This window comes from Engystomops pustulosus, chromosome 2 (genome assembly GCF_040894005.1).
Source record: "Engystomops pustulosus chromosome 2, aEngPut4.maternal, whole genome shotgun sequence".
In the NCBI taxonomy this organism is placed as follows: Eukaryota; Metazoa; Chordata; class Amphibia; order Anura; family Leptodactylidae; genus Engystomops; species Engystomops pustulosus.
Window position 1 is genome coordinate 193,435,342 of NC_092412.1, and position 24,281 is coordinate 193,459,622.

General features: G+C 40.4%; 1 protein-coding gene across 1 annotated transcript; it reads right to left on the reverse strand.

The window, feature by feature from the left end:
• Positions 1-10,133: 10,133 nt before the first annotated feature.
• On the reverse strand, positions 10,134-24,227 carry LOC140119063 (omega-hydroxyceramide transacylase-like). Its single transcript, XM_072137690.1, has 5 exons — positions 23,832-24,227; positions 20,438-20,670; positions 19,252-19,317; positions 16,200-16,409; positions 10,134-13,370 (listed from the first exon to the last, which is right to left on the reverse strand). Exons 1-5 carry the CDS (start codon positions 24,028-24,030, stop codon positions 13,188-13,190), a joined length of 891 nt encoding a protein of 296 aa, XP_071993791.1. The 5' UTR covers positions 24,031-24,227; the 3' UTR covers positions 10,134-13,187.
• Positions 24,228-24,281: the final 54 nt, after the last annotated feature.

Here is a 24,281-nt window from a genome sequence, read left to right on the forward strand (position 1 = left end):
ACTAATATTGATTCATTTAACATTTTGGAATCATAAGGGCTTTATTGGCCATTTTAAATGTTGACTCGAGTCATTGGGCAATTCAGTTGGTTGCCTGGGACCCAATTATCCACGGGGATGATGACTGTTGGAATCGCCCACCAGAAGTATGGACCTGCCAAATGCTATTGAAAGGTCTGTATTGTCAGAAGCAAAGCAATTTGATCTGTGTCTTAAACGTTATGCAAATTAGCCTGAGGTGCTCCAGACTACATGAACACTTATTGAGCCTCGAGCCCCTCAGGCTAATTTGTATAAATAGCAAAGCTTTTTTTGTAAAAACCACGCCATAAGCAGCTAAAAGAAGAGCAGATCCTGCAAGAAGGGGCACACACGAGCATGTAAGTGTGCTTGGTTAACAATTTTGATCCTGGTGGAAGATGTCCTCGAAAGCAGTGATTTTCAACCTGTGTGCCGCGGGACACATGGTTGAGTGTGCCACGGGGAAAGTTCCCCGAACTATGGTGCCCCCTGTGTAGCGCTGCCACCGTGCCCCCGTGTTTTGGCCCCCAATCTTACCTACAAGCCCTGCGTCGGCGATCCGCCCATCTTCTGTAGCTCCTGCACCGCGCGGCCCATGTCACGTGACTGATGTGACATCAGGTAGCATAAGTCACGTGACCAGAGGCGCGCGGTGCAGGAGCTACAGAAGATGGGCGGATCTCCATTAGGAGAGAAGTTACGCGGAAGAAGACATCAAGGGTAAGTATATAAGGTTATTATTTGTATAGGGAAGGCAGCTAGGGTCTTTTTTTTATTAGTAAAGGGAGGCTGGGGCTTTTTATTAGTTAAGGGAGGCCTCTAGGGCCTTTTAATTAGTAAAGGGAGGCCTCTAGGGCCTTTTAATTAGTAAAGGGATGCCTCTAGGGCCTTTTAATTAGTAAAGGGAGGCCTCTAGGGCCTTTTAATTGGTAAAGAGGGGGCCTCTAGGGCCTTTTAATTAGTAAAGGGGGGCCTCTAGGGCCTTTTAATTAGTAAAGGGAGGCCGCTAGGTGCTCTTAATTAGTAAAGGGAGGCCGCTAGGGGCTCTTAATTAGTAAAGGGTGGCTGCTAGGGGCTCTTAATTAGTAAAGGAAGGCCGCTAGGGTCTCTTAATTAGTAAAGGGAGGCCGCTAGGGGTTTTTTATTAGTAAAAGGAGGCCGCTAGAGGTTTTTATTAGTAAAGGGAGGCCGCTAGAGGTTTTTATTAGTAAAGGGAGGCTCCTAGGGGCTCTTAATTCGTAAAGGGAGGCCGCTAGAGGTTTTTATTAGTAAAGGGAGGCCACTAGGGGTTTTTTTTATTAGTAAAGGGAGGCCTTTTATAACTGTTTTAGTGTCATTTTCAGAAGATTTGGCCCTGCAATCTTTCTTATAGATTGACATAGGATCCCTGGAGAGAAGTATAAACATTGCTTAGGGGTATGTTGTTGGTACTATGCTTCACAATCCATCTGCTCTGCTATGAGTGATAGCTATATTATTTAACCAGATTCCGAGTTATTCAGAGCAACTGAAAGGGGTCATGGAGTAGATTAGTATAGTTGAGACCAAAAAGCACTTTATGCTAGAGAGCAGGATTTGCAGCCCCGGATAAAAAGTTTTCCATATTCATGCAGTTACTGACAACAAGTACCAAGGGGCTTTTTGATGATATCCCTTTAAATTTTGCTGCTTTACAACCAATGTAATTATTATTCCTACCTTGAATGTGGAAAATTGAAAAGTTTACAATAACATATGTTTTTCATATCTCAATGGCATTTATTACCTAATGTGGAACTAAGACTTCCCTTTTCTTTGTTTTCATACGTTTGTTGCCTTTGAATATGCAAAACTGAAGACAATGATAGGAGCCATGTAAAACTATCTGATATGCATAGCAATGATTGTGAAAAGAAAATGTAAAGTCCAAGAATACAGGTCATCAGAGTACTTTACAGGTCCTTCTTCACTGTACATGTAATCTAAATGTCCAATTAGAAGCTTTTAACATACACAGAGGAGGGAACAGCTGATATGTTGAGAGCAAAACACTTATTATTGACTACCTAACTCCTTAAACTTGGTCTCTTATACTAATATGATTGACAACCTTAGCTCAAGAGATATTCTGGCCACTAATCTGGGTTAGATGTGAAATGGTAAATTTTATTGTTATAAAAGCAAGATTATATGATGGTGTTTTTGCTTTAGACGACACATGTCAAATACAAAACGCGCAGACCGAATCTGGCCTTCTACCTTATTATATGTGTTCCTGGATGGAGGGTCAGGTGGTTCAGAAGAGAATTTTACTGCCAAGAGGGTTAGTTGTAAGACTGTAAAATATAACTTCTTAAAGGAACACTCCAGTCAAACCTTATTCATTGAATTTTGCATGGTGCAGGGGCTGAAAGGACAGTGATCGGTTGCCATGACAGCCTTGGGTCTTTGTAAGACCCAAGGCTGTATGGTTTCTGCAGATTCGTTATAATGTGCCACAGGATTCATTACAATGTGACAATGTAAAAACACCATATACTGCAATACAGTAGTATTGCAATACATGGTAGGAATGATCAGACTATCTAGGGTTAAAGTATCCTAGAGGGTCTAAAAAATAGTAAAAAATAAAATCACCCCTCAAACAGTAAAATTCACAAACATGTTAGCTATCGCTGCGTCCCCAAATGCCCATTCTATCCAAATATAAAAATGGTTATTGCCGACGGTGAACCCCATATTGGAGAATAGCACCCAAATGTCTGAAATGCGATTTTTACACCATTTTACATGAAAAATGTAATAAAAAGTGGTCAAAAGGTTGCACAGTCAAAATTGTAGCAATGAAAATGTCAGCTCATCTTGCAAAAAATGACACCTCACACAGCTCCATACAATGAAGTATGAAAAAGTTATAAGGGTCAGAAGACTTTTTTTTCCGGACACATTGTTTTAATTTTTGAAAATGTATTAAAACACAATAAAACCTATATGAATGTGATATCATCTCAATTGTACTGAACCAAAGAATAAAGTAGATGTATAATTTGGAGCGCACAGTGAAAGCCATAAAAAATTATGTTTTTTCGCCGATTTTACCACATTTGCAATTATTTTCCAGCTTCCTAGTACACGGCATGGAATAATAAATAATGTCACTGAGAAGTAAAATTTGTTAAGCAGAAAATAAGCCCTCATACAGCCCTGTATACAGGAAAATGTAAGGTATAGATTTTTGAAGGGGGGAGCAAAGAATGAACGAAAAAACGCTGTAACGTGAAGGTGTTAACAGTTTGTAATTTTTCATGTTTAGAGTTATCCCATAGAAGATTTTTGGGCATTTTCCCACTTTGAGCTTTATACATATGAGATGAGTCATTTCTATGACATAAATTCATAATAGATTACGCTATGATCCTAGCAGGACTAAACTTCAGTCCCCCTAGGACAGTGGTGGCGAACCTATGGCACGGGTGCCAGAGGTGGCACTCGGAGTCCTTTTTGTGGGCACCCAGCACAGATTTACCAGATAGGACTCAAGGCTTCCTCCTGCAGTCCAAGACAGCCCGGGACGCGCCATGCTCAGTGCTTTATTACTTGGCTGCCAGGACTACAGGAGGAGGGAGAAGGTATGGACAGAGATGGATAATCATTGGAGCACTTGCTTTGGGTCCCCTGATTCTTCCTCTTCAGGGGACCCTGGAGGTAAACTACAATCCAAATGTCTCCAGCATTCTATTGTATTGGTGTCCTCAGGACGCCAATAAGATTGAAACTTATGGTACAGCAGAGATCAATAGGTCACTGCTCAAATTGTCATGTTGGCACTTTGCAACATAACAGTGGGTTTTGGTTGCAGTTTGGGCACTCTGTATCTAAAAGGTTCGCCATCACTGCCCTAGGATACTTAGTGCCAGTCATCTGCATATACAAAATCTTGCTACAAAAGAAATAAAGAAAAGGAATAAAGTTTAAATCTTACAGAGATAATGCAGAAGATTTTGAAAAGTTATCTAAAAAATTACTGCTTTGTTGTCCATAGCTATATCATATCACAGCTTTCATATTTCAATAGCAGAATAAAAAATTTTATGGGAAATTCTTCTTTTAGACAGTTTTTCTTTTGTTTTTCTCTCCATGGCTGAAAGCCAATGCTGACCCTGAGTTAGTTTCATCTGTGGTTCTGCAGATCCACTTACTAGACTGGAGTCTCATGGAGACACTACCTCCTATTGAAATGAATAAGGGGGGCATGAAATGAATAAGTCCTGTAACAGATTCATAGCAGACAGAAGGGATGCATCCTCCATTCCACAAGAAGCTTGATTTATAAACCATATGTAGGAAGTGAATTCCAGACTTGTAGGGGCGATAATATTCATACAGCCCAGGGCAGGCTTGAGCCACCCCTGGGCTGTATGAATATTATCGCCCCTACAAGTCTGGAATTCACTTCCTACATATGGTTTATAAATCAAGCTTCTTGTGGAATGGAGGATGCATCCCTTCTGTCTGCTATGAATCTGTTACAGGACTTTTGTAGGACCTTCAAAGGTCTTGTGTACATGTGTATTGAGAGCAGGAACAGGTTTACAAGGATTTCATTGGTGAAGGTCCTTCTTAGTATAAAATTTAGAAGGTGGTTTGCATGGCCTTGGGCCTCCTAGATGGCTTGAGCCTAGCCTAGTAATCCACTACTGGGAGTATCTGCTACAAGAAAACCATGTATGAACGGCTCCTTGCTGTCATCAATCTCAATGCCTTTATCTGGTATGATAAAAATTATATATACTTTTGTAAGCTCTAAAAATGTTTTTTTTTTCTGTTCTGCTATGCTCTGTTTTACCTTAAAAATCAATAGTTTATGCATTTCATTAGTGATAAAGATGCAGAAATAACACATAAAAAATGATTTTTTTAAGTGACTGTTTATTCAATATCTAACATAAAAACTGATATTGTCATTTCTGTCTTTTAATAACGTTAGTGAAGTTTCCTCTCTGAAGAATTGTTAGACTAATGAATGCTTGTCTCCTTTTCATTTATTATCTCTGGCCACTTGGGAAATTTGGAGATTTCCAAATGTAAATCTCTAGTGCGTAGGTATGACTTCACATCTCTTTAGAGTACTGTGTGTAATCTCCCTGTGGAATCTGCAGTATTTGTGAAGTCATGGTAGGTGTAACTACTCCTTCTCCAGATACCTGTAATGACTCAATGAACCTGCATGTAGTAAACATCCAATTACACACTACAAGATCTGGCCCATACAAGGAAATGCTCCGATAAATGTTGTTTATCACATTCTTAGATGTTTAGCTTCCATTACAGAACAAGTGATGGCTTTGATAACTCTGCAATGAATGGTGCTTTACCTTTTTATACATTATTTCTTATATATCTTGCTATATATCAGCTGTTTTTACAAATGTTTGGCCCCAGCCACTGTCATGCAGGAGTTTTTTCTATTAGTATTTGTAAGCCAAAACCATGAGTGATAAAATACAGTAAATACAAGAAATCTATTATAAAGTATCTTCTGAGCTTTGGATTATGGCCTGGTTTTGGATAACTGAAATAAGCTAATGAACACTGCAGTAGACATGGAGGAAATATAAACCCTACACACAACTCTACAACTGCACTGCCACTGGTAACACAGAAATGCCAGACAAAGCATGCTCCAGATATTAGCTTCCTATGGACAGATACACAGGTCTTATTTAGTAATTAGTACCCAAAAGAATTCTGTGTCCATGGTCTCTTCTGGTGCCCTCTACCAGGACTCATAAACAAATTAATAAGTGAATGTATACACTGGATTTCTACAATATATACACATAATGTATAAACACGCCCACATTATATAATTTAAGAACTTCCCAATCTAATAGCCTAAGAGATATTGTAATGTGTAACACTTACAACGTGACTATTCTAGACCACCAACTTTGAATACCATTTGTGTGTGTCTACCTCCTCCACCTGTACAAGGAATCAGCAACCCCACCTCCACCTCCTCCAGAAACTACAGCAGCAAAGGGGTTAGAGTCACAAGGAGGTAGGAAGCCATCACTATCTCATCACTGCATGAATGACCAGACCCTGGAGTGGAAGGTTTAGTGTTCGCTGTGCATGGGGTACTGTGCATGGAGTACTGCATTGTACTGTAATGTATTACAGTATAGTAGAAATATTAGAGTAGCAGTATATGGGATTTATTACAGTTGTAGGTTTTAGAATGCATAACAGTGGTAGTGTCACGGGGGTAACTACAGCGGTAGCAGCCATAGCAGCCACTATGGGGCCAGGCAGTGTCAGGAGGCCCCATCACCCGTCTTGACACAATAAAGAATGGAGGATTTGCATCATTATATCTATATTGTACTGCACATTGTCGAGCATAATGGGGCAGATTTACTTACCCGGTCCATTCGTGATCCAGCGGCGTGTTCTCCGACGCTGATTCGGGTTCTGCCAGGATTCACTAAGGTCGTGCGCCCGATGTCCACTAGGTGTCGGTGCTGCACTGAAGTCCGCTGGAGTTCACCTCCTCCGTCTCGGTGTATGTGAGTGCTATTCTTGCGACACAAATTCTTTTTTAAATTCCACGTTTTTTCCGAATCTGTCGGGTTTTCCGATGGCTGCGCCCCCCGATTTCTGTCGCGTGCGCCAATATCCCAGGGCAATTGGCCCCAAATTGGAAAAATTTAGGAAACCCGGCGAAAATGTGCGATTCGAACCCTTAGTAAATGTGCCCCAATATGTATACGTATACTGTGATGTATATATGCAGTATCTATGATGTGTATATGGTGTCTGTTTACACTGTATGTGAGTATGTTGCATATGGCACTGTATACTAATATGTATATTTTTTAAGTGGGAAGGGGGGCCCCATGCAGTAGCCTGCTAGGGGGCCCTGTCTCTCCGAGTTACGCCACTGGGTAGTGTTGCAGCAGATATAATGAAACCCTGCAGTAATACCCTTGAAACAATATATATATATATATATATATATATATATATATATATATATATATATATATATTACACTAAATTGATAGAAATAAATACATCAGCCAGTTAATTAATTAATTAATATTAATTAGTAATAGTGGGGATACTGTGCTAAATAACCTCATATCAAGGCCCTATCACTTTGTAAATGTAATATTATATCCAGGGCTGTTCAATTATCAGAAAAATTTGAGTCACTTTGAGGTAAACTTTTTACAATAGAATTCAGTGTTAAATGTCTTGTGCTATATTTTTCAAAAGTTTAAGACTTTTTCAACTAGAATGTGAAAAGAAGAGTGGGATGGAAAAAAAAGGGGGTGGTTTAGCATGAAAAAAAACACGTGCAAAAAATTCTGCAAATACTTAAACCTTTTGGCACAATTTTCTGGCTTAAAACAACACCAACAGAAAGTGTAGAGTACGACTAGAAAGTCTTAAACTGCACCACATTTAACATCTGGCATCAAACACTGTGATGAATCTGGTGCAGCATTAGACAGACTTTACTACATTCTAATAAATCTACTCCATTGGGGCTTATTAACTAAGGGTCGCGCGCCGCACTTTCGTTGGACTTTCTGGTTTTCAGGATATGCGCAGCTTTGACAGGTATTTAACATGTGACTGCGCTGGGATTGTGTTGTTTACGATCGTTTTCTGTCGCAGCTGCGCTGACTTCCATGGGACAGAAATCGGGGGATGGACCGCAGGACGATTCGACTGATTCTGACTGAGCGCGGGATTTAACTTTCAAATTGTGTTGCAAGACCAAGCACTTACATGCACCAGGAAGAAGAAGGTGAACTCCAGTGGACCTGAGAGGGGAAGCAACACATGCAGGATATTGGGCGCACAATCGAGTGAATTATGGCAGAGTGCATTTTCGTCGGACAATGCACTTTCAGGGAACTCGCTGGAGCAGGTAAGTAAATGTGCCCCATTGTGTCAATAAAGCTTGCGGTGATGATTTTATGTTCATGTGTTGCCATCTAAAGGCTATGGTAAGAATAGCACCTAGGGTCAGAATTCTCAAAGCATTAGACTATCTAGGCCAGTGGTGGCGAACCTATGGCACGGGTGCCAGAGGCCTTTTCTGTGGGCACCCTGGCAATCGCCCCAAAACACCAGACAGGACTCAAAGTTTGTCCTGCAGTTCCAAGCAACTTAAATTATGCTGCTTTCAGTCATATTTTGATACTTACTTTGCTACATGGGACTGTAGGAAGAGGGAGAATGAGTAGAGGCCAAATTATTTTTGGAGGACCTACTGCTGGCCCCACGATTCTCTGTGTAAGGAGGGACACTGGAAAGAAACTAAAAGTATAAAAAATTTCCATCTTTCTACTATGTTGATGTCTTCAGGAGGCAAATATGAAGTTGTTGAGCAGGGAGTAATAAGTTACTTCTTTAATTTTTGGTTGGCACCTCTCGATAAATAAGGGGGGTTTTGGGTTCAGTTTGGGCACTCGGCTGCTAAAAGGTTCGCCATCACTGATCTAGGCTATTTGGGTAGCTCCCTAAATTGTATCTCCTATAGATCCAGTGCATACAGACAGAGAAGATTAGCTATGGTGTCCTCATCCCAAAGGTCAGGACACAGATTGTCATCATCAGTCCTCATGTCTGTCTGGACTCAACTGGACAATCAAACAATTTGTAAGCAGGAAACCTTAGGGCTCTGTCACATTGGCTTTGATGTTCAGCTGCAGTTGCGTATTCGTTGTGTTTTGTCTCGGTTGTGTCTCTTTTTTCTTTTGTTTTGTTTCTGTGATGAATCTGTTTTGTCTATGTGTCCGTAATAAAACTGAAGGTGTAACAGAGTCATTGTAGACTCCACCTTCCAAATCACCCTGTGGTATCCCCATGCTCTTCCTATTACTGCTTGAGGCCTGCTGCTGTGGGTGCATATATTTCTGAGGTTAAGATAAGCCAGGGTACGGAGATGCCTAAAAGGACTCAAACAGTCAAAGGCAAGGGTCAGAGAGAAAGCAACTACTGATAGAAGGTGGTGTCAGCTGTGTTCTACGGGTTTGAAAATGGATGTTGGTGCAACAGGACAGAGGTTCTCTCTGTGTTTGTGTGAGTTTCCCCCGGGTCCTCCGGTTTCCTCCCACATTTCAAAACATACTGAGAGGTTGATAAGATTGTGAGCCCCATTTAGGACAGGGACCGATTTGGCAAGCTCTGTGTAATTCTGCGTAATCTGTGTGTGATATATAAATAAAGGAATTATTATTATTTTATACCCCCATTAGTAACAGTGTCACATACACAAGAATGAGAATGTATTCACATTTTTAGTTTTTCAGATGCAGTTTTCAATGTCCAAACCAGGAGTGGAGTGAAAAAGAGGATCAACTTTCCATTATATGTTCTCACCTATTATGATCCCAACTGCTTTTGGCTTCAAAAACATAATCTGAAAAACTGAACGTGGGAACGCATCATTACTTAATTTTTATACATTTAATATGAGATTCAGCTCTGATAAGAGAAACTTACACCAAACACATAACCATCTCTGTTAGGCTATGTTCCCACACTGAGGTTTTCTGATGCAGTTTTGCAGCAGATTGCGGATCCTAATGCATAAGAGCATAATGGAGTGGCTGCTCCTCCTCTTATTTTTACTCCACTCCTGGTTTGGACATAAAAAACAGCATTCTTTCTTTCTTATTTCGACATTGTTAAAGTATGTGAACACTGTACCCTATAGCAGGTTAACTGTAGGATGATATTCAGGGTATTGGGAAAACATAATATTTATTTATTATTTTAACTTTTCTGTTTTACCATTGAGAATCAAAATCAAGAAGGCAAGTTATGGGGCCAGATGTATGGCGCACTAGTTCCATTTGTGATGAGTTGAGTTCATGCCTCTTATCCACTCCAACAATAGAGGACATGAATGATGTGCTCCTGCTTGTGGCATACAAAAAGATATCTGAACTACTGGACCCATTGATTCTTCATAAACTTCGCTGTAGCTAATACAATATAGGTATATATAGCTAAAAAATCCAAAACAGAAAGCAGCACTCCGTGGCGTTCAAATGTTTATTCACATGCAGGAATAATGCAACATTTCAGCTAACTCCATGTAGCCATTCTCAAGCAATGTGTATAGAATAGTTTTGCTTTTGATCTGTGCAGAACGTCGTTTGCTGTATCTTGTCCTAACAAGTCCATACCATGTTTCTCTACATCTTTCTCTGCTGAATCATACATCTAGAAACAACTGAGCCCCAATTTAACCCTTTCATCACCTGTGACGTAATAGCACATCACGGGTCGGCTGCGGGTACGCCCTCTCCATGGGAGGTAGGTCTTTGCTGCATATCGCAAAAAAGACTTAGTGGTAACACCCGCGATCGGTGCTAGCACTGATCACGGGGGTTAGCCCGCACAGCGCCAACAGCAAAGCTGCCAGCGGCTTCAAAAACATGGCGGCGTGTGGGCCATCTTGTTGGAGATCTCCGCTTCCCGTGACTTCATCGGGGATCGGCGATCGGTTTCCATGACAGCCTTGGGTCTTCCGAAGACCTGAGGCTGTCTGGATTTAACCCATTCATTACTATGTGCTAATAGCCCATTGTAATGTATGAGGATGAAAATCCCTATATACTACCATACTGTAGTATGGCAGTATATGATAGGATCAATCAGACAACCTAAGGTTAAAGTACCCTAGGGAGTCTGAAAAATAGTAAAAGTAAAGATAAAGAAAGTAAAAAAAAATTATAATAAAAAAACCTAAAAATTCAAATCACCCCCCTTTCCCTAGAACTGATATAAATAAAAATAAAGAGTGAAAATCACAAACACATTAGCTATTTCTGCATCCAAAAATGCCTAATATATCAAAATATAATAACGTTTTTTCACTGTGTTTAACCGCGTAACGGAAAACAGCGCCCAAAGTAAAAAATGCCACGTATTTGCCATTTTGAAAAATATAAAAAAATCAATAAAAAGATGAAAACTTCATCAAAATTCGCAAACAAAAAGATACCACCCACAGCACCGTACACCAAAGTATAAAAAAGTTATAAGTGGCAGAAGATAAAATTAAAAAAAACTATTTCTACACATGTTTTGAAAACCTTATAAAACGTATACAAATTTGGTATCCCCGGGTTCGCACCGACCCAAAGAATAAAGTAGACATGTTATTTGGGGCGCACAGTGAAAGCCGTAAAATCCAAGCTCACAAGAAAACGTTGTAAATGCGTTTTATCACCTATTTCACTGCATTCCCAGTACACGGCATGGAATATTCAATACCATCACTATGAAGTGCAATTTGTTACGCAGAAAACAAGCCCTCACAGAGCTTGTTTTACATGAAAAAAAAAGTTTTAGATTTTTGATTGTGGGGAGTGAAAAATGAAAATGAAAAAACAAAAAAGGGTGAGGTCCTTAAAGGGTTAAAAGAATTGCAATACTTCCAATTGCAAATAAATGTTATTAGTGTAATGATATCATTATATTATGATATCAATTATATCATTTAATGTATAATGGTTTAATGATGGCAACCCTTCCCTGTAGGTGGGCCGAATATGCCAAGTATATTCGGTGCCTGATCAGGAACTAGCTGGTGCACGACTCCGCAGCCCGGTATGGACCACTCCATACCCCCTTAGCATGGAGGTAGGAAAACAGTTGCGATTCTTGGCTGTAAGGCAAGAATTGCAATTTATAAAGGCTTGTATGCCAGTACATCCCTTCCTCCTTTGTGAATTAATTCTTCATGGTTTTATATAAAGCGCTACGGAATTTGATGGCACTATATAAAGATTATTAGTATTATTATAGATCTCTGCTTGCTGTTATTCTATAGAAAGCTCTCTGTGATACTAACGAGCCATGCACCTGTGTGACCAGGGAAAGAGTTCTGTACACTGGGAATAAAATTTTATAGCATGACAGCAAGCAGAGATCTGGTAAGCCATGAGCAATTGATACAAAAAGTATGTTGGAAAAATGTATATATGCATTAAAGAAACAAAAATATTTATTTATGGTAACTGGACAACCCCTTTAACCGAGCAGTTGTGCCCAGAAACCAGGAACAAGACTTAAAAGACATTAGATGGAGTAATGGTGCCTTTTTTTTTAAAGTAGTTTTTAATGTTGATTATATTGTGAGCCCCATGGAGACAGGGACCAATTTGGCAATTTTCTTACAGCACTGTGTAATCTGTAGGCGATATATAAATAAAGAATTATTATTTAATGTTTTAAAGTTTTCCAATAAAGCTGGTTGCTGGACAGAACTGCTTAATTTTGGAATATTACAATGACCCTGACTCAGTAGTCAAGGTGAGTTGAATTCACACACAACATTGGCATAACCCCTTTAACACCTTTTTGGCAGGATACGATGGTGTCGCAGTCCTGATGCCAAATAACTTGTTACTCTGACTTCATTTCGGTTTTGATTTTATAGGACTGGATGGCACAACTGGTTGGTCATTGCTATTTTAATGCATTCAATGAAAGTTCTTTTTCGAGGATTGCAAACAGTAATCATTAATAATACATATCTTAATACAACCCCCGGAGCAACGCCCTGGAAGAAGCCTCGCTGGCGAAACCCTGGGTCGAGTGGACATGAAAGCTAACGTCCCACTATTTGATTTAATAAATTTTAACTTTGTTGGAACATACCACACTATCTGCCAACATTTTACTTCCAGCTACAGTGCTTTACAATATAATTAAAGGAGGATAAGGAAAGTGCGATGGTGCTAGTCTGAATGGTGACATACTTTCAGCAGGAGAAATTGAGGATTGGTGCTGTTCATTGGTGGATAAAGATGGAATAACGAGGTAGAAGAAAAATACTTGGAGCTCCGGTCATAGTGTAAAAAGCTAACTTTTTATAATCCTTGATCCTTCTTCATGCTCTGCTTAATTTTTGGTAGGAATCCGATATCTGATACTCACTTAAGAAAAGAGACACCATTTATCTCACGGTGCATGGTTCAAGAGTGCCACCTAATGTATGCATTAGGCATATGCAATGGTATGACGGAGTGCCTATATACATATATGTGTTTACATGGAGGATAAATGTTACTGAGTATACAGTATATAATTATATTTATTGCATCCTGTTTTATCCAAAATTCTTGTATTCCTTCTTCAGTACATACTCAAGGTTAAATACACAGTTCTATTGGCTCTATTCCTTTAACCATCTCTTGTTGTCTTCTTTTAGAACGCTTTGGTTTTGTGAAGTATTTATCAAAGGGTGGATATGTAATTTGCAGACGGATCTTGTTATTTGAAATAAGATAAAAAATTGCATCTTTATAACCTTGGAAGTAAAAGTTACTGAGGACCTGCGGATGTAAAATAAAAATATAAAACATTAGCAAAAGTAGCATTATATATATATATATATATATATATATATATATATATATATATATAATCAATGAATTAAATATTCCAGTTGCAAATCTTTATTCATTACATAGTAGAATGAGAACAATAAAACAAATAATATCAAATTTTAGGCTGATCCAAGTTCAGTGGAAAGGCCTCAAGTCAAGGAAATGAGGCTCAGTATTGTGTGTGGCCTCCACGTTCCTGTATTACCTCCCCACAACAGCAGACATAGATGAGTTGGCGGATGTTCTACTAAGGGATCTCCTCTCTGACCTGGATTAACCACTTCCCGACAAAGCCCTTTTTCGATTTTGCATTTTCATCTTTCACTCCTCACATTTAAAAATCAATAACTTTTTAATTTTTCCATGTAAAGATCTGTGTGAGGGCTCGTTTTCTGCTTAACAAATTGCACATAGTGATGGTATTTAATATTCCATACCGTGTACTGAGAAGAGGGAAAAAATTCCAAATGCATTTGCACCATTCTCTTTTAAGCTTGGTTCATACAAATTTCACTATGTGCCCCAAATGACATATCTGCTCGGTACGATCAGTACGATCACAGCAATACTAAAAATTCTCGTATATAAGTTTTAATGTGTTTTAATACATTTCAAAAAATTAAACCCTTCAATAAAAAAATAAAAATTCATTTTGCCATCTTCTGGTGCTAATATCTTTTTCATACATCGGTGCATGAATCGGTCTGACATGTTATTTTTTGCAAGATGAGATGAAATTTTCATTGCTACCATTTTGAGGACTACATGAGATTTGAGGTTACATGCAGGAAATAACTGTTATTATATACCTAACATGTTTATGATTTTTACTGTTTATTTCTTTTTTTTATCAGTTCTAGGGAAAGGAGGGTGATTTGAAGTTTTATTTTTCTATTTTCTATTTCTATTTTTTTTACTATTTTTCAGACCCCAGGTTGATCCTACCAAATAAAGTATGGCAGTATTTGGGGATTCTGCTAATTAGCAGAAAACATACAGCCTCAGTCTGGCAGACTGTCGCTCCCCAATGATGACACGGGGAGCGATGATCTAAGCCAAGATGGCAGCATGGGCTATTTACCGAGGTCAAATGGTTAACACCCATTAGCCTATGAGCCTTCTCCATATACCCACAACAATGTGGGACGTACTAATACATCACACGTCGGTAAGGGGTTAAAGCATAAAGGACAGTCCGTGGTGCAGCGTGGCATTGGTGGATGGAACGAGACATGATGTCCCAGATGTGCTTGACTGGATTCAGATCTGGGGAACTGGCAGTCTAGTCCATAGCATTTATGCCTATATCATGCAGGAACTGCTGATACACTACAGCCACATGAAGCCTTGCATTAAAAAAAAAAGCTTGCCAGTCCTACTTATGCAAATCTTTCTTTTATTTGTTCACTTGTGGCTTTAACATGGAAACGTAAAATACAATCCAACATATAACATTTCGGTCTTATTACATTCTTATTTACCTTCTTCAGGTACTGGAAATATTTGCAGAAAAAGAGACACTGAGGTTGAAACTAAGGTGTACATTTAACTGTTTGGGGAGCTGCAGGGCATTATATTATTAGGGGGCTGCCGGGCATTCCATTATGGGGGGGGGGGCTTCAGGCATTTCATTATTTAGGGAACTGCAGGGCATTTCGTTATTTGGAAACCTGCAGGGATTTCATTATTGGGGGGGGGGGGCAGGAGTTTCATTATTTGGGGGGCTGAAGGAATTTCATTAATTGGGGGGCTGCAGGGCATTACATTATTAAGGCTGCTAGAGGGCATTTCTTTATGTGGGGCTGCATGGGGCATTTCTTTACTGGAGGAGGGCTACATGGGACATTTCTTTACTGGAGGAGGGCTACATGGGACATTTCTTTACTGGAGGAGAGCTACATGGGGCATTTCATGGGGTGATGCTGCTGGCCATTTCATTACTTGGGGAGGCTTCTGGACATTACATTACTGGAGGAGGCTGCTGGGCATTTGCAATAGTGACGGAAGACTGCTGGGCATTACATAACTTGGGGAGGTTGTGACCAATGCATTTCCCACCCATGGCTTATACTGGAGTCAATAAGTATTCCAGGTTATTTGTGGTAAAATTCGGGGCCTCGGCTTATAGTCGGATCAACTTATAGTCGAATATATACAGTATTAATTCTGGATTGGGCCAAGGGGGTGCTGTTCTATATCTCGCCTCAGGCAGCAGTGAGTTTAGATTCAAATACCATCAAATATCATTGAAATGAAGGAGTGACATGTATATACCTACCATATCTAATGAGGCCTAGCATGGTCATGGTCAGAAGGAATCCAGGGCCCACTGCACCTGTGTATGGTCTCACAGAATTTTTGTTTGCCAAATCCGCAGCATAATACAATAGCATTGTAGTACATGGGATTGGTGGCAAACAATCCACACAATACAGTGTAAACATCTTTCCACAACAGATTTTCATCTGCAGCAAATAAGTGACCAGTTCTTTATTGCTGCAGATCATTGTGCGGAAATCAACCATTGAAATGAAAAGGTTGAGTGTGGCGCACCAGCAGCAGCAGAATCACTGCAGGATCTGCATCATTCTGATTGTGGTTGAATGGCTGCACAATTTCCACTTGGGCAAATGCCACCGCAATTCTGCAACGTGTGCAGATACCCTAAGGATGTGGCCACATGTGATGCTTGCATTGCGTTTACAATGGGGCTCACCCCAATTTAACAATGGAAAACAACAAGTACTGGTTTAGTAATCAAAGGGAAATACTTACATCCGCAGGTGGTGGGAATAGAGCATAGCCCACTCTACATAGATTCCGGACTGAAAGCTGGAAGCTAGTATTAAAAATCTGAAGACACAGATGGCTGACAGCGCAATCTCTAGGACAAATGTCAATCTCCCCTGTGAATGGGGATATAGTTATCATAGACCTTAAGTCAAACAATGGTTGGAAGTTTGTAAATCCACCATCAATGTATCTCTATAGGAAAGAGGAAACAAGGGATAAATACAAATGATACCAAAGCAAGTGAAATATTATTGTCAGAGCATGACTTGGAGCTCCTTGGCCCGATCACAACATTTGTAGCTGCTTCTCCCCTTTTTCCCTTGCAATCTCATGGATGTCACTGCTTCTTCTACCCTATCAGATACTAGAACTTCAAATTTCACTAAACAGCAGGACTAATAAAAATATGATAAACACATTAAATAAAAGGTTACATTTTTTATGCAAAGAATAAACAAAACTACTTCATGAAGAAAAAGAATTGGTATCACTGTAACTATCCCTACCATTACTAAAATGAAATCTTTGCTTTAAAGGAAATCTATCACCATATCAAGGATTGTAAACCAAGCATAGAGACATACTGCTGTCCTTTTAGCTTCTAATGCCCTTGTTTTTTAAAATTATGCAAATGAGCCTGAGGGGCTCCAGGCTCCGTTAACTCGTATAGAGGCTGGAGCCCCTCAGGCTCATGTGCATAATTTTAAAAGCCTGTTTTTGTAAAAATCAGGGCATAAGAAGCTAAAAGAAGAGCAGATCCTGCCAGAGGGGACACACACCAGTATGTCAGTGTGCTAGGTTTACAATCCTTGATCTGGTATTAGATGTCCTTTAAGGAAATCTAACATCAATATCAAGCTTGATAAACCAGTGACACTTACTCATAGATCCAGGCACCATGACTGTGGTGATCTTCTTATGTTTGTTATTCATGGACACCTTTCTTCAAAATTCTATTTTTAACATTATGCAAATGAGCCAGAAGAGCACTGGGGAGAGGGGCTCTGATACCAGGAGCCCTTCAGGGTCATTAGAATACAGGGTCATTAAGTTGATTTTTAGAATGAGGTCATGGATAACAAATCTAAGAAGATTACTACAGTCACAGTGCCAGGTTCATCATGCTTGATTTTGATGGTATATTTCCTTAAAGATAAATCGCAAGCCAAATCTTCAGCATAAAAATTGCCACAGTGATTTGGCTGTGTATGTCTCCAGCCAACTGCAAGGAAACATGGAAACAATGGAGCCATGGTGTCATACTCTGATGACAGTAGAAGTTACTCAATGAGGGGAGCTACTGAGGAGAAGCACAGTATGAGGGGAGCTACTGAGGGGAAGCACAGTATGAGGGGAGCTACTGAGGGGAAGCACAGTATGAGGGGAGCTACTGAGGGGAAGCAGAGTATGAGGGGAGCTACTGAGGGGAAGCACAGTATGAGGGGAGCTACTGAGGGGAAGCACAGTATGAGGGGAGCTACTGAGGGGAAGCACAGTATGAGGGGAGCTACTGAGGGGAAGCACAGTATGAGGGGAGCTACTGAGGGGAAGCACAGTATGAGGGGAGCTACTGAGGGGAAGCACAGTATGAGGGGCCCTCATACTGTGCTTCCCCTCAGTAGCTCCCCTCATACTGTGCTTCCACTCAGCAGCTCCCCTCATACTGTGCTTCTCCTTAGCAGCTCCACTCATATTGTGCTATCCCCAGCAGCAGCGCCCTCCATACTGTGCTTCCCCCTAGCAGCTAACCTCATACTGTGCTTCCCCTCAGTAGCTCCCCTCATACTGTGCTTCCCCTCAGTAGCTCCCCTCATACTGTGCTTCCCCTCAGTAGCTCCCCTCATACTGTGCTTCCCCTCAGTAGCTCCCCTCATACTGTGCTTTCCCTCAGTAGCTCCCCTCATACTCTGCTTCCCCTAGTAGCTCCCTTCATACTGTGCTTCCCCTCAGTAGCTCCCCTCATACTCTGCTTCCCCTCAGTAGCTCCCCTCATACTCTGCTTCCCCTCAGTAGCTCCCCTCATACTGTGCTTCCCCTCAGTAGCTCCCCTCATACTGTGCTTCCCCCCAGTAGCTCCCCTCATACTGTGCTTCCCCTCAGTAGCTCCCCTCATACTGTGTTTCCCCTCAGTAGCTCCCCTCATACTGTGCTTCCCCTCAGTAGCTCCCATCATACTGTGCTTCCCCTCAGTAGCTCCCCTCATACTGTGCTTCCCCTCAGTAGCTCCCCTCATACTGTGCTTCTCCTCAGTAGCTCCCCTCATACTGTGCTTCCCCTCAGCAGCTCCCCTCATACTGTGCTTCCCCTCAGTAGCTCCCCTGAGCAGCTCCTTTCATACTGTGCTTCCCCCCAGCAGCAGCTCCCCTCATACTGTGCTTCCCCCGGCAGCTTCCCTTATACTGGGCTCCCCAGCAGCAGCTTCCATCATACTGTGCCACCAAGCAGCAGCTCTTCTCATACCTCTCCACATACTTTGCCTCCTAGCAGCAGTTCCCCTTATATCTTGCCCCCTAAGCAGCAGTTTCCCACATACCTTGTCCCCCAGCAGGAGACCTCATACCTTGCTCCCCAGAAACTGCAGTTCACCTCATACCTTGCCCCCCCCCCCAGTAACAGAAATCCCCTCATACGTTACCCCCCTGCAGCAGTTTCCCACTAGCAGCAGACCTCATACCTTGCCCCACAAGTAAGAGCAGTTTCCCTCATACCTTACCCCCAGCAGAAGCGGCTCCCCTTGTATCTTGTCCCACCAGCAGCAGCCCTCATACCTTGCCCCCTCCCAGCTCCCCTTATATCTCCTCATATGGAAACCCTTACATTGTCTAAAGTCACATCATGTTGTGCTCCAACAGTCTCACTATACAATATACATCATTACTCAAGGAAATGTAGTATAATACAACATAACCATCCACTATATTTACAAAGCCGCTAACACAAAATAACATTTATTGTATTAAATGCAACGACACATAGAGGTATATAGTTGGATACTTACTGTATATTGCACATTAGAAGAATCAGTTTTACTTACCACTCCTTGGAATGTAGGTGGCACAAAGCCACAGTAAAAAGGAACAAAACAACTGCAGGTAAGAGCCTGTGAATAAAATACTTACATCAGATTCATCTCCTTTCCTCCATCATTTATATGCAAGATTGTTAGTTTGGTACTTTAACATGTTATGGAAGGAAACTATAAACCTGTAAGTGACCTGAGAACTAAGGCAGGGTACCCTGTACAGGTGATAGTTTAGAAGCCCACCAATTTGGTCTACACCACGTTCCAAATTATTATGCAAATTAGATTAGAAATGGGTCCACAATATGAGGGTAAGAACTAAAGTGGCCACACAATATGAGCTGCAGAATAGAGTGGTCACAATATGAAGGGGACCTATAACATGGGGGAGGAGGAGAGGGAGCCCACAAGATGAAAGGGGAATTGGGTAAGCAGGTAAGATGATGTCGAGATGGGGACACAATATTAATGGGAGATGAGGGGAAGAGGAGATGGGCCATAATATAATGGGGAGATGATAGAGGTTGCTATATGAAGGGGTGAGGAGGAGAGGAGCCACAATAAGAGAGGGCCCATTTCCCAGGAAGAGAAAGGAGCTACTGCATAAACGTTTGAAATGTGTTTCATGTAAAATTGCCATGTTCCAGTAAGTGGGCCCCCAGAAGTGGTGGGCCCTAGGCCCCCAAACTGACAATGTTCATTAAAATGGAGCATCATGAGTTCCCTATCTGTATATTGGCAGTAATTTTGGTTCTGGTCTTAAATGTAGTTATCATCATTTCTTTTCAAAATGTCTTTGACTGTTGTTGGTTCCACAATTCTCACACAGTCTATGTATACAGAGGTGGAGTGGTGATGTCATAACAGCTTCAGGTCCAGTAAGAATTACACAGGCTGCAGCAGAGACTGCGGCATGTACCGGTCATTGCTGGGCTTCTGTATGCATACAGAGACTGGCAGTAACAGGAGAGCTGGAAGGAGGTAAGTACAGGTTATTTTCCTGTTTTTACAGCCCCCCCATGCAACTGGTAAGAGAATAAGGAAACTTGGGCAACCCCTGTAATCTTTTAAATGCTGCAGTTGATTCATGTAAACAGAAATGTACAAAAAACGTAAGGCTTCTAACAGAAAAAAAAGTTGTGTTCTTAAAAGGTTAATCTGCTCCAGCTTACATAAATGCTACAAGACCATATACTACCTGCATGACTTCTTCTTTTGACTTGAAATCAGAAACCAGTATAGTTTTCCCATCTGATAGACGTGTAAGAGCAACATTGAGTTTTCCTGTTGCAATTTGATGTGCATTGTCAGGCAAAAAGTTGAGGAGAGCTTTTTGTAAAATTGTTAGTAAATTAAAGGTTGGGAAAAGGGGGCCAAATATGGTTTTCCTGGCTTCAATAGCTGCATCTAAGATAATTTTCTGTAGCTCGTCTGTAAGAAAGAACACTGTATTATTGTAGAATTATAATCTAAAACTCATTTTAGATTACAGTATTTTTTCGGACTATAAGGCGCACTGGAGTATAAGGCGCACCATCCATAAATGCCTGCTAAAACGTCTAGGTTCATATATAAGGCGCACCGGACTATAAGGCGCACCTTTGATTTCTGAGAAAATCAAAGGATTTTTAGTGCGCCTTATAGTCCGAAAAATACGGTAGATTTATTCCACCCCCTTTGTCCATTCAGTCCAAGTAGGCATATAGGGACAATTAGGGATATTCCCACAATGACAAGATTCTCAAATATACTCAGCATAACAAAATAACGCATTCTCTAATTCAATACAAATACAACATTTCACAGATATGGTGACACTTTCTGTGACACCGTTGTTTACAATTTTGTCTGTCCCTGGATCCTACCACAAATCTTCCAGCTATGGTCGGACAATTTCCTCTAGTTTATCTTGCATTGCAGGAAAAGGGGAAGGGGTAAGAGGCAGACAGCACACTACAGACAGAGGCACCTCTCGGTTCAGCCGTGCTTCTAGCAGCATGGAGAGGACACAGATGCAGCTTCTCTATAAACAAGGGAGGGAAGCACTGCCGAGTCCGATTTATTCATTAGGTGAGGCAGCAGAGCGGAGTGTTTCATTGGAGGACATGTATCACTCCTATTGCATTCTTTTTATTTTTTTTGTGGAACTTTGTGTGAGACTTCGCAGTTTGAGGCTTTTTAGGTGCAGAATCTAGCAGCGTACCATTTTTGCACCTAATAAGGCCCAAAGTAGACCATGCTAGACCCAGGGGGACATGTATCACACCTATTGCTTTCTTTTTCTTTGCAACCTTTTGTGAGACTTCACAGTTTGAGGCTTTTTAGTTGCAGAATCCAGCAGCGTAACAAAGTTAGCTGCCTCAAGGATGTAATGTAGTTGCCGTATTTATCTTTGTAGCCCAGACGTTTGTTCAACTTGTGAGACTTTTGGGCTCTGAAAATGTCCCATTCTTGCACCTAAGTCCCAAAACAGAGCATGCTAGATCCAGAGTTACTTTTGGGAGCTATAATTTGGGACTAAAAAGTTGCACAGCACAAAGTGTAGTGTTCATTATTTCTCACTGCTTTGATTTTTGTTGTTCTGCCCCTAAGACTTACTAACATTGACTTATCGTTATAGCAATGAAACCATGGATGCCCTGTACACAAGAAACGGCGTTTAACATGTTTTGCACTACATTTTAAAAAAGTTTTATGATTTGTAGAATAGTAATAATAATCCTTATTTATATAGCGCCATCATATTCTGAAGAGCTTTACACATTTGTATGGAGTCTTGTCCCTAAATTGTATAGTTTAGCTTTACTGATTTAATTCAAATATTGTACATTGTGAAAATGTTAACTTCCCAACATTCAGTTCATACATAGTTTACATACAAAGGTCAATGGCACATACAATGAATGATAATTGGAAGGGTAAACATAACAGGAAGCACATAGTTTTCGTTAACTCTAGTAGAAACGCATGTATTTAAATAATATTTTATTATTGTATTCTCTTTTCACTGACACAAAAGTGTTTCTGCTTTACAAAATTTTCAGGATTTTTAGTTAATTATGTAATGCAATAAACTGTTAATTAATATTGTAATGTTGTAATTTATTCCTTTTCTAATAATTCTTTTTAAAGCTCCTTGGTAGAACTGTCCATTTAAGGGCTCATTCACACTGCCGTCTGCGGGGCTATACATGCCGCATGTACGTCCCCATAGACGGCAATAGCAGCACGGCAAGTGTGCGGCCGTGCGCCGCTGTTTTCTATGGAGGGAGGAGGGGTCACCTCCTCCTCCACTCCTGCACATGGCGGACATACCGCGTGTGAATGCACCCTAACAAATCCTATCTACATGCCATATAATCAAATATATTTGAGTAGAGATGAGTGGACCTGAAGTTTCCGGTTCAGCGGGCAAACAGTGAATCTAGGAAATGGACGCTCCTAGCAACTAGCCATGGCTGTGATTGGCCAGGGGTGCCTGGCAATGTGCCCAGGTCACACGGAACACATCTGACCCCCAATGGAAACTTCTTGTCTGCTCACCTCTATACTTCAGCTATATTTATATCACTTTAATACATATACATTTTAATAAACCTGTTACATTATCTATTGTCTGTAGTAGATGCAATGATGGGTCAGCTGTATAATCCATCTAGGGAACATTTAGCAGAGTGGTGGTGTAGGTTGTGACATCCTCTATTATTAGTACTGGCAGAAATGATGTTTTCTTTAGAGGTGTTACATACTATTGCAAGTAACATGATTTGATACTTTAAAAAATCATTCAAATTTCTGAAAAATTCTGAAAAGAATATGTTATGTAGTAATTATGTAATACGATTAATGCATTATTTATGTAGCATAAAATACAGATAAAAATAGATTGCATTGTCACACAATAAAGGATTCATTAATATGTTATATAAAAAAAAAATTCTATGTTTCGTTTTAACTGATCTGGTTCTGAAAGTTGCTTATTTATTCACTCACAATAGGTCAGTGTATTTACATATTGTGAACCTATGCGGTACCTATCTAATCTAAACATTCAGAAACTGAACACTTCAAGAGGCAGTGGCCGACCAATATTCAAGTATCAAGATGAATTTATTATTGTATACTATCACAGTTTCTGAAGGTGAGAATAAAATCTCTCATTCTCTAATTAAACTAACTCCCAGAGGATACTATACTACATGGCTCTCTGTCTCCACTTATATACATATATATATATATATATATATACACTTCTCACATTTACAATAATGAGAATCTGTCAGCAGAAGGTGATTGTTGCTTGGAAGTCCCTCTAATGTGCTCATACTACACAGGACTTCCAGTGTTGGCTTGTTCAGTAAGCAATCCTAGAAGTGCCATAGAACTCAGTGACGAAAATGCAAGGTCTATTAAAATAATTGTCACGCACAGAACGGAAAAGAAATATCAAGATATCTGATTACATACAAATTTTAAAAGTGATAAAAAGGTATTCCCAAAAAGGTATAAATGAAATCTACGGGTAATAAACTCACACTAAGGATTGTATCATGCAACATCTCCCAAAGTAATAGAATGTTTGCATTACTTACCCAAGTTGACTTTGAAGACTACAGCAGCTGCTACCAGAGACCCAGCCGAAGCTCCATAAACCTTAGGAGCTGATATTAATATATCTGGTGCCATGTCGAGCAGGGCTTTCACTGCTCCAATCTGGTACAAACACAGAAAACCACTTCCAGAGAATGAGAGAGACATGGGGCTCCTTCCAGAGAGCGTCTCATGTTCCATGTCATTAGAAGAGCTGAGGTTTCCTTGTCTTCTGTTTTTACAGGAAATAAAATCCTTGCTGTTTCTTCACAGAATCATTCTTTAGAGTATTTATATAATGAAAAAAAGGCAGTATTCCCTTCACGGACCCTCTGAAGGATTAGGATACAAGTCTGCAGTCAACAATGAGTCTCTTTGTAGTTGCCTACTATGTAAATGCCCTGTTTGGTCTGTTCCTTACATAAGTTGGTTGACAGCCAGAATTTCTGGTT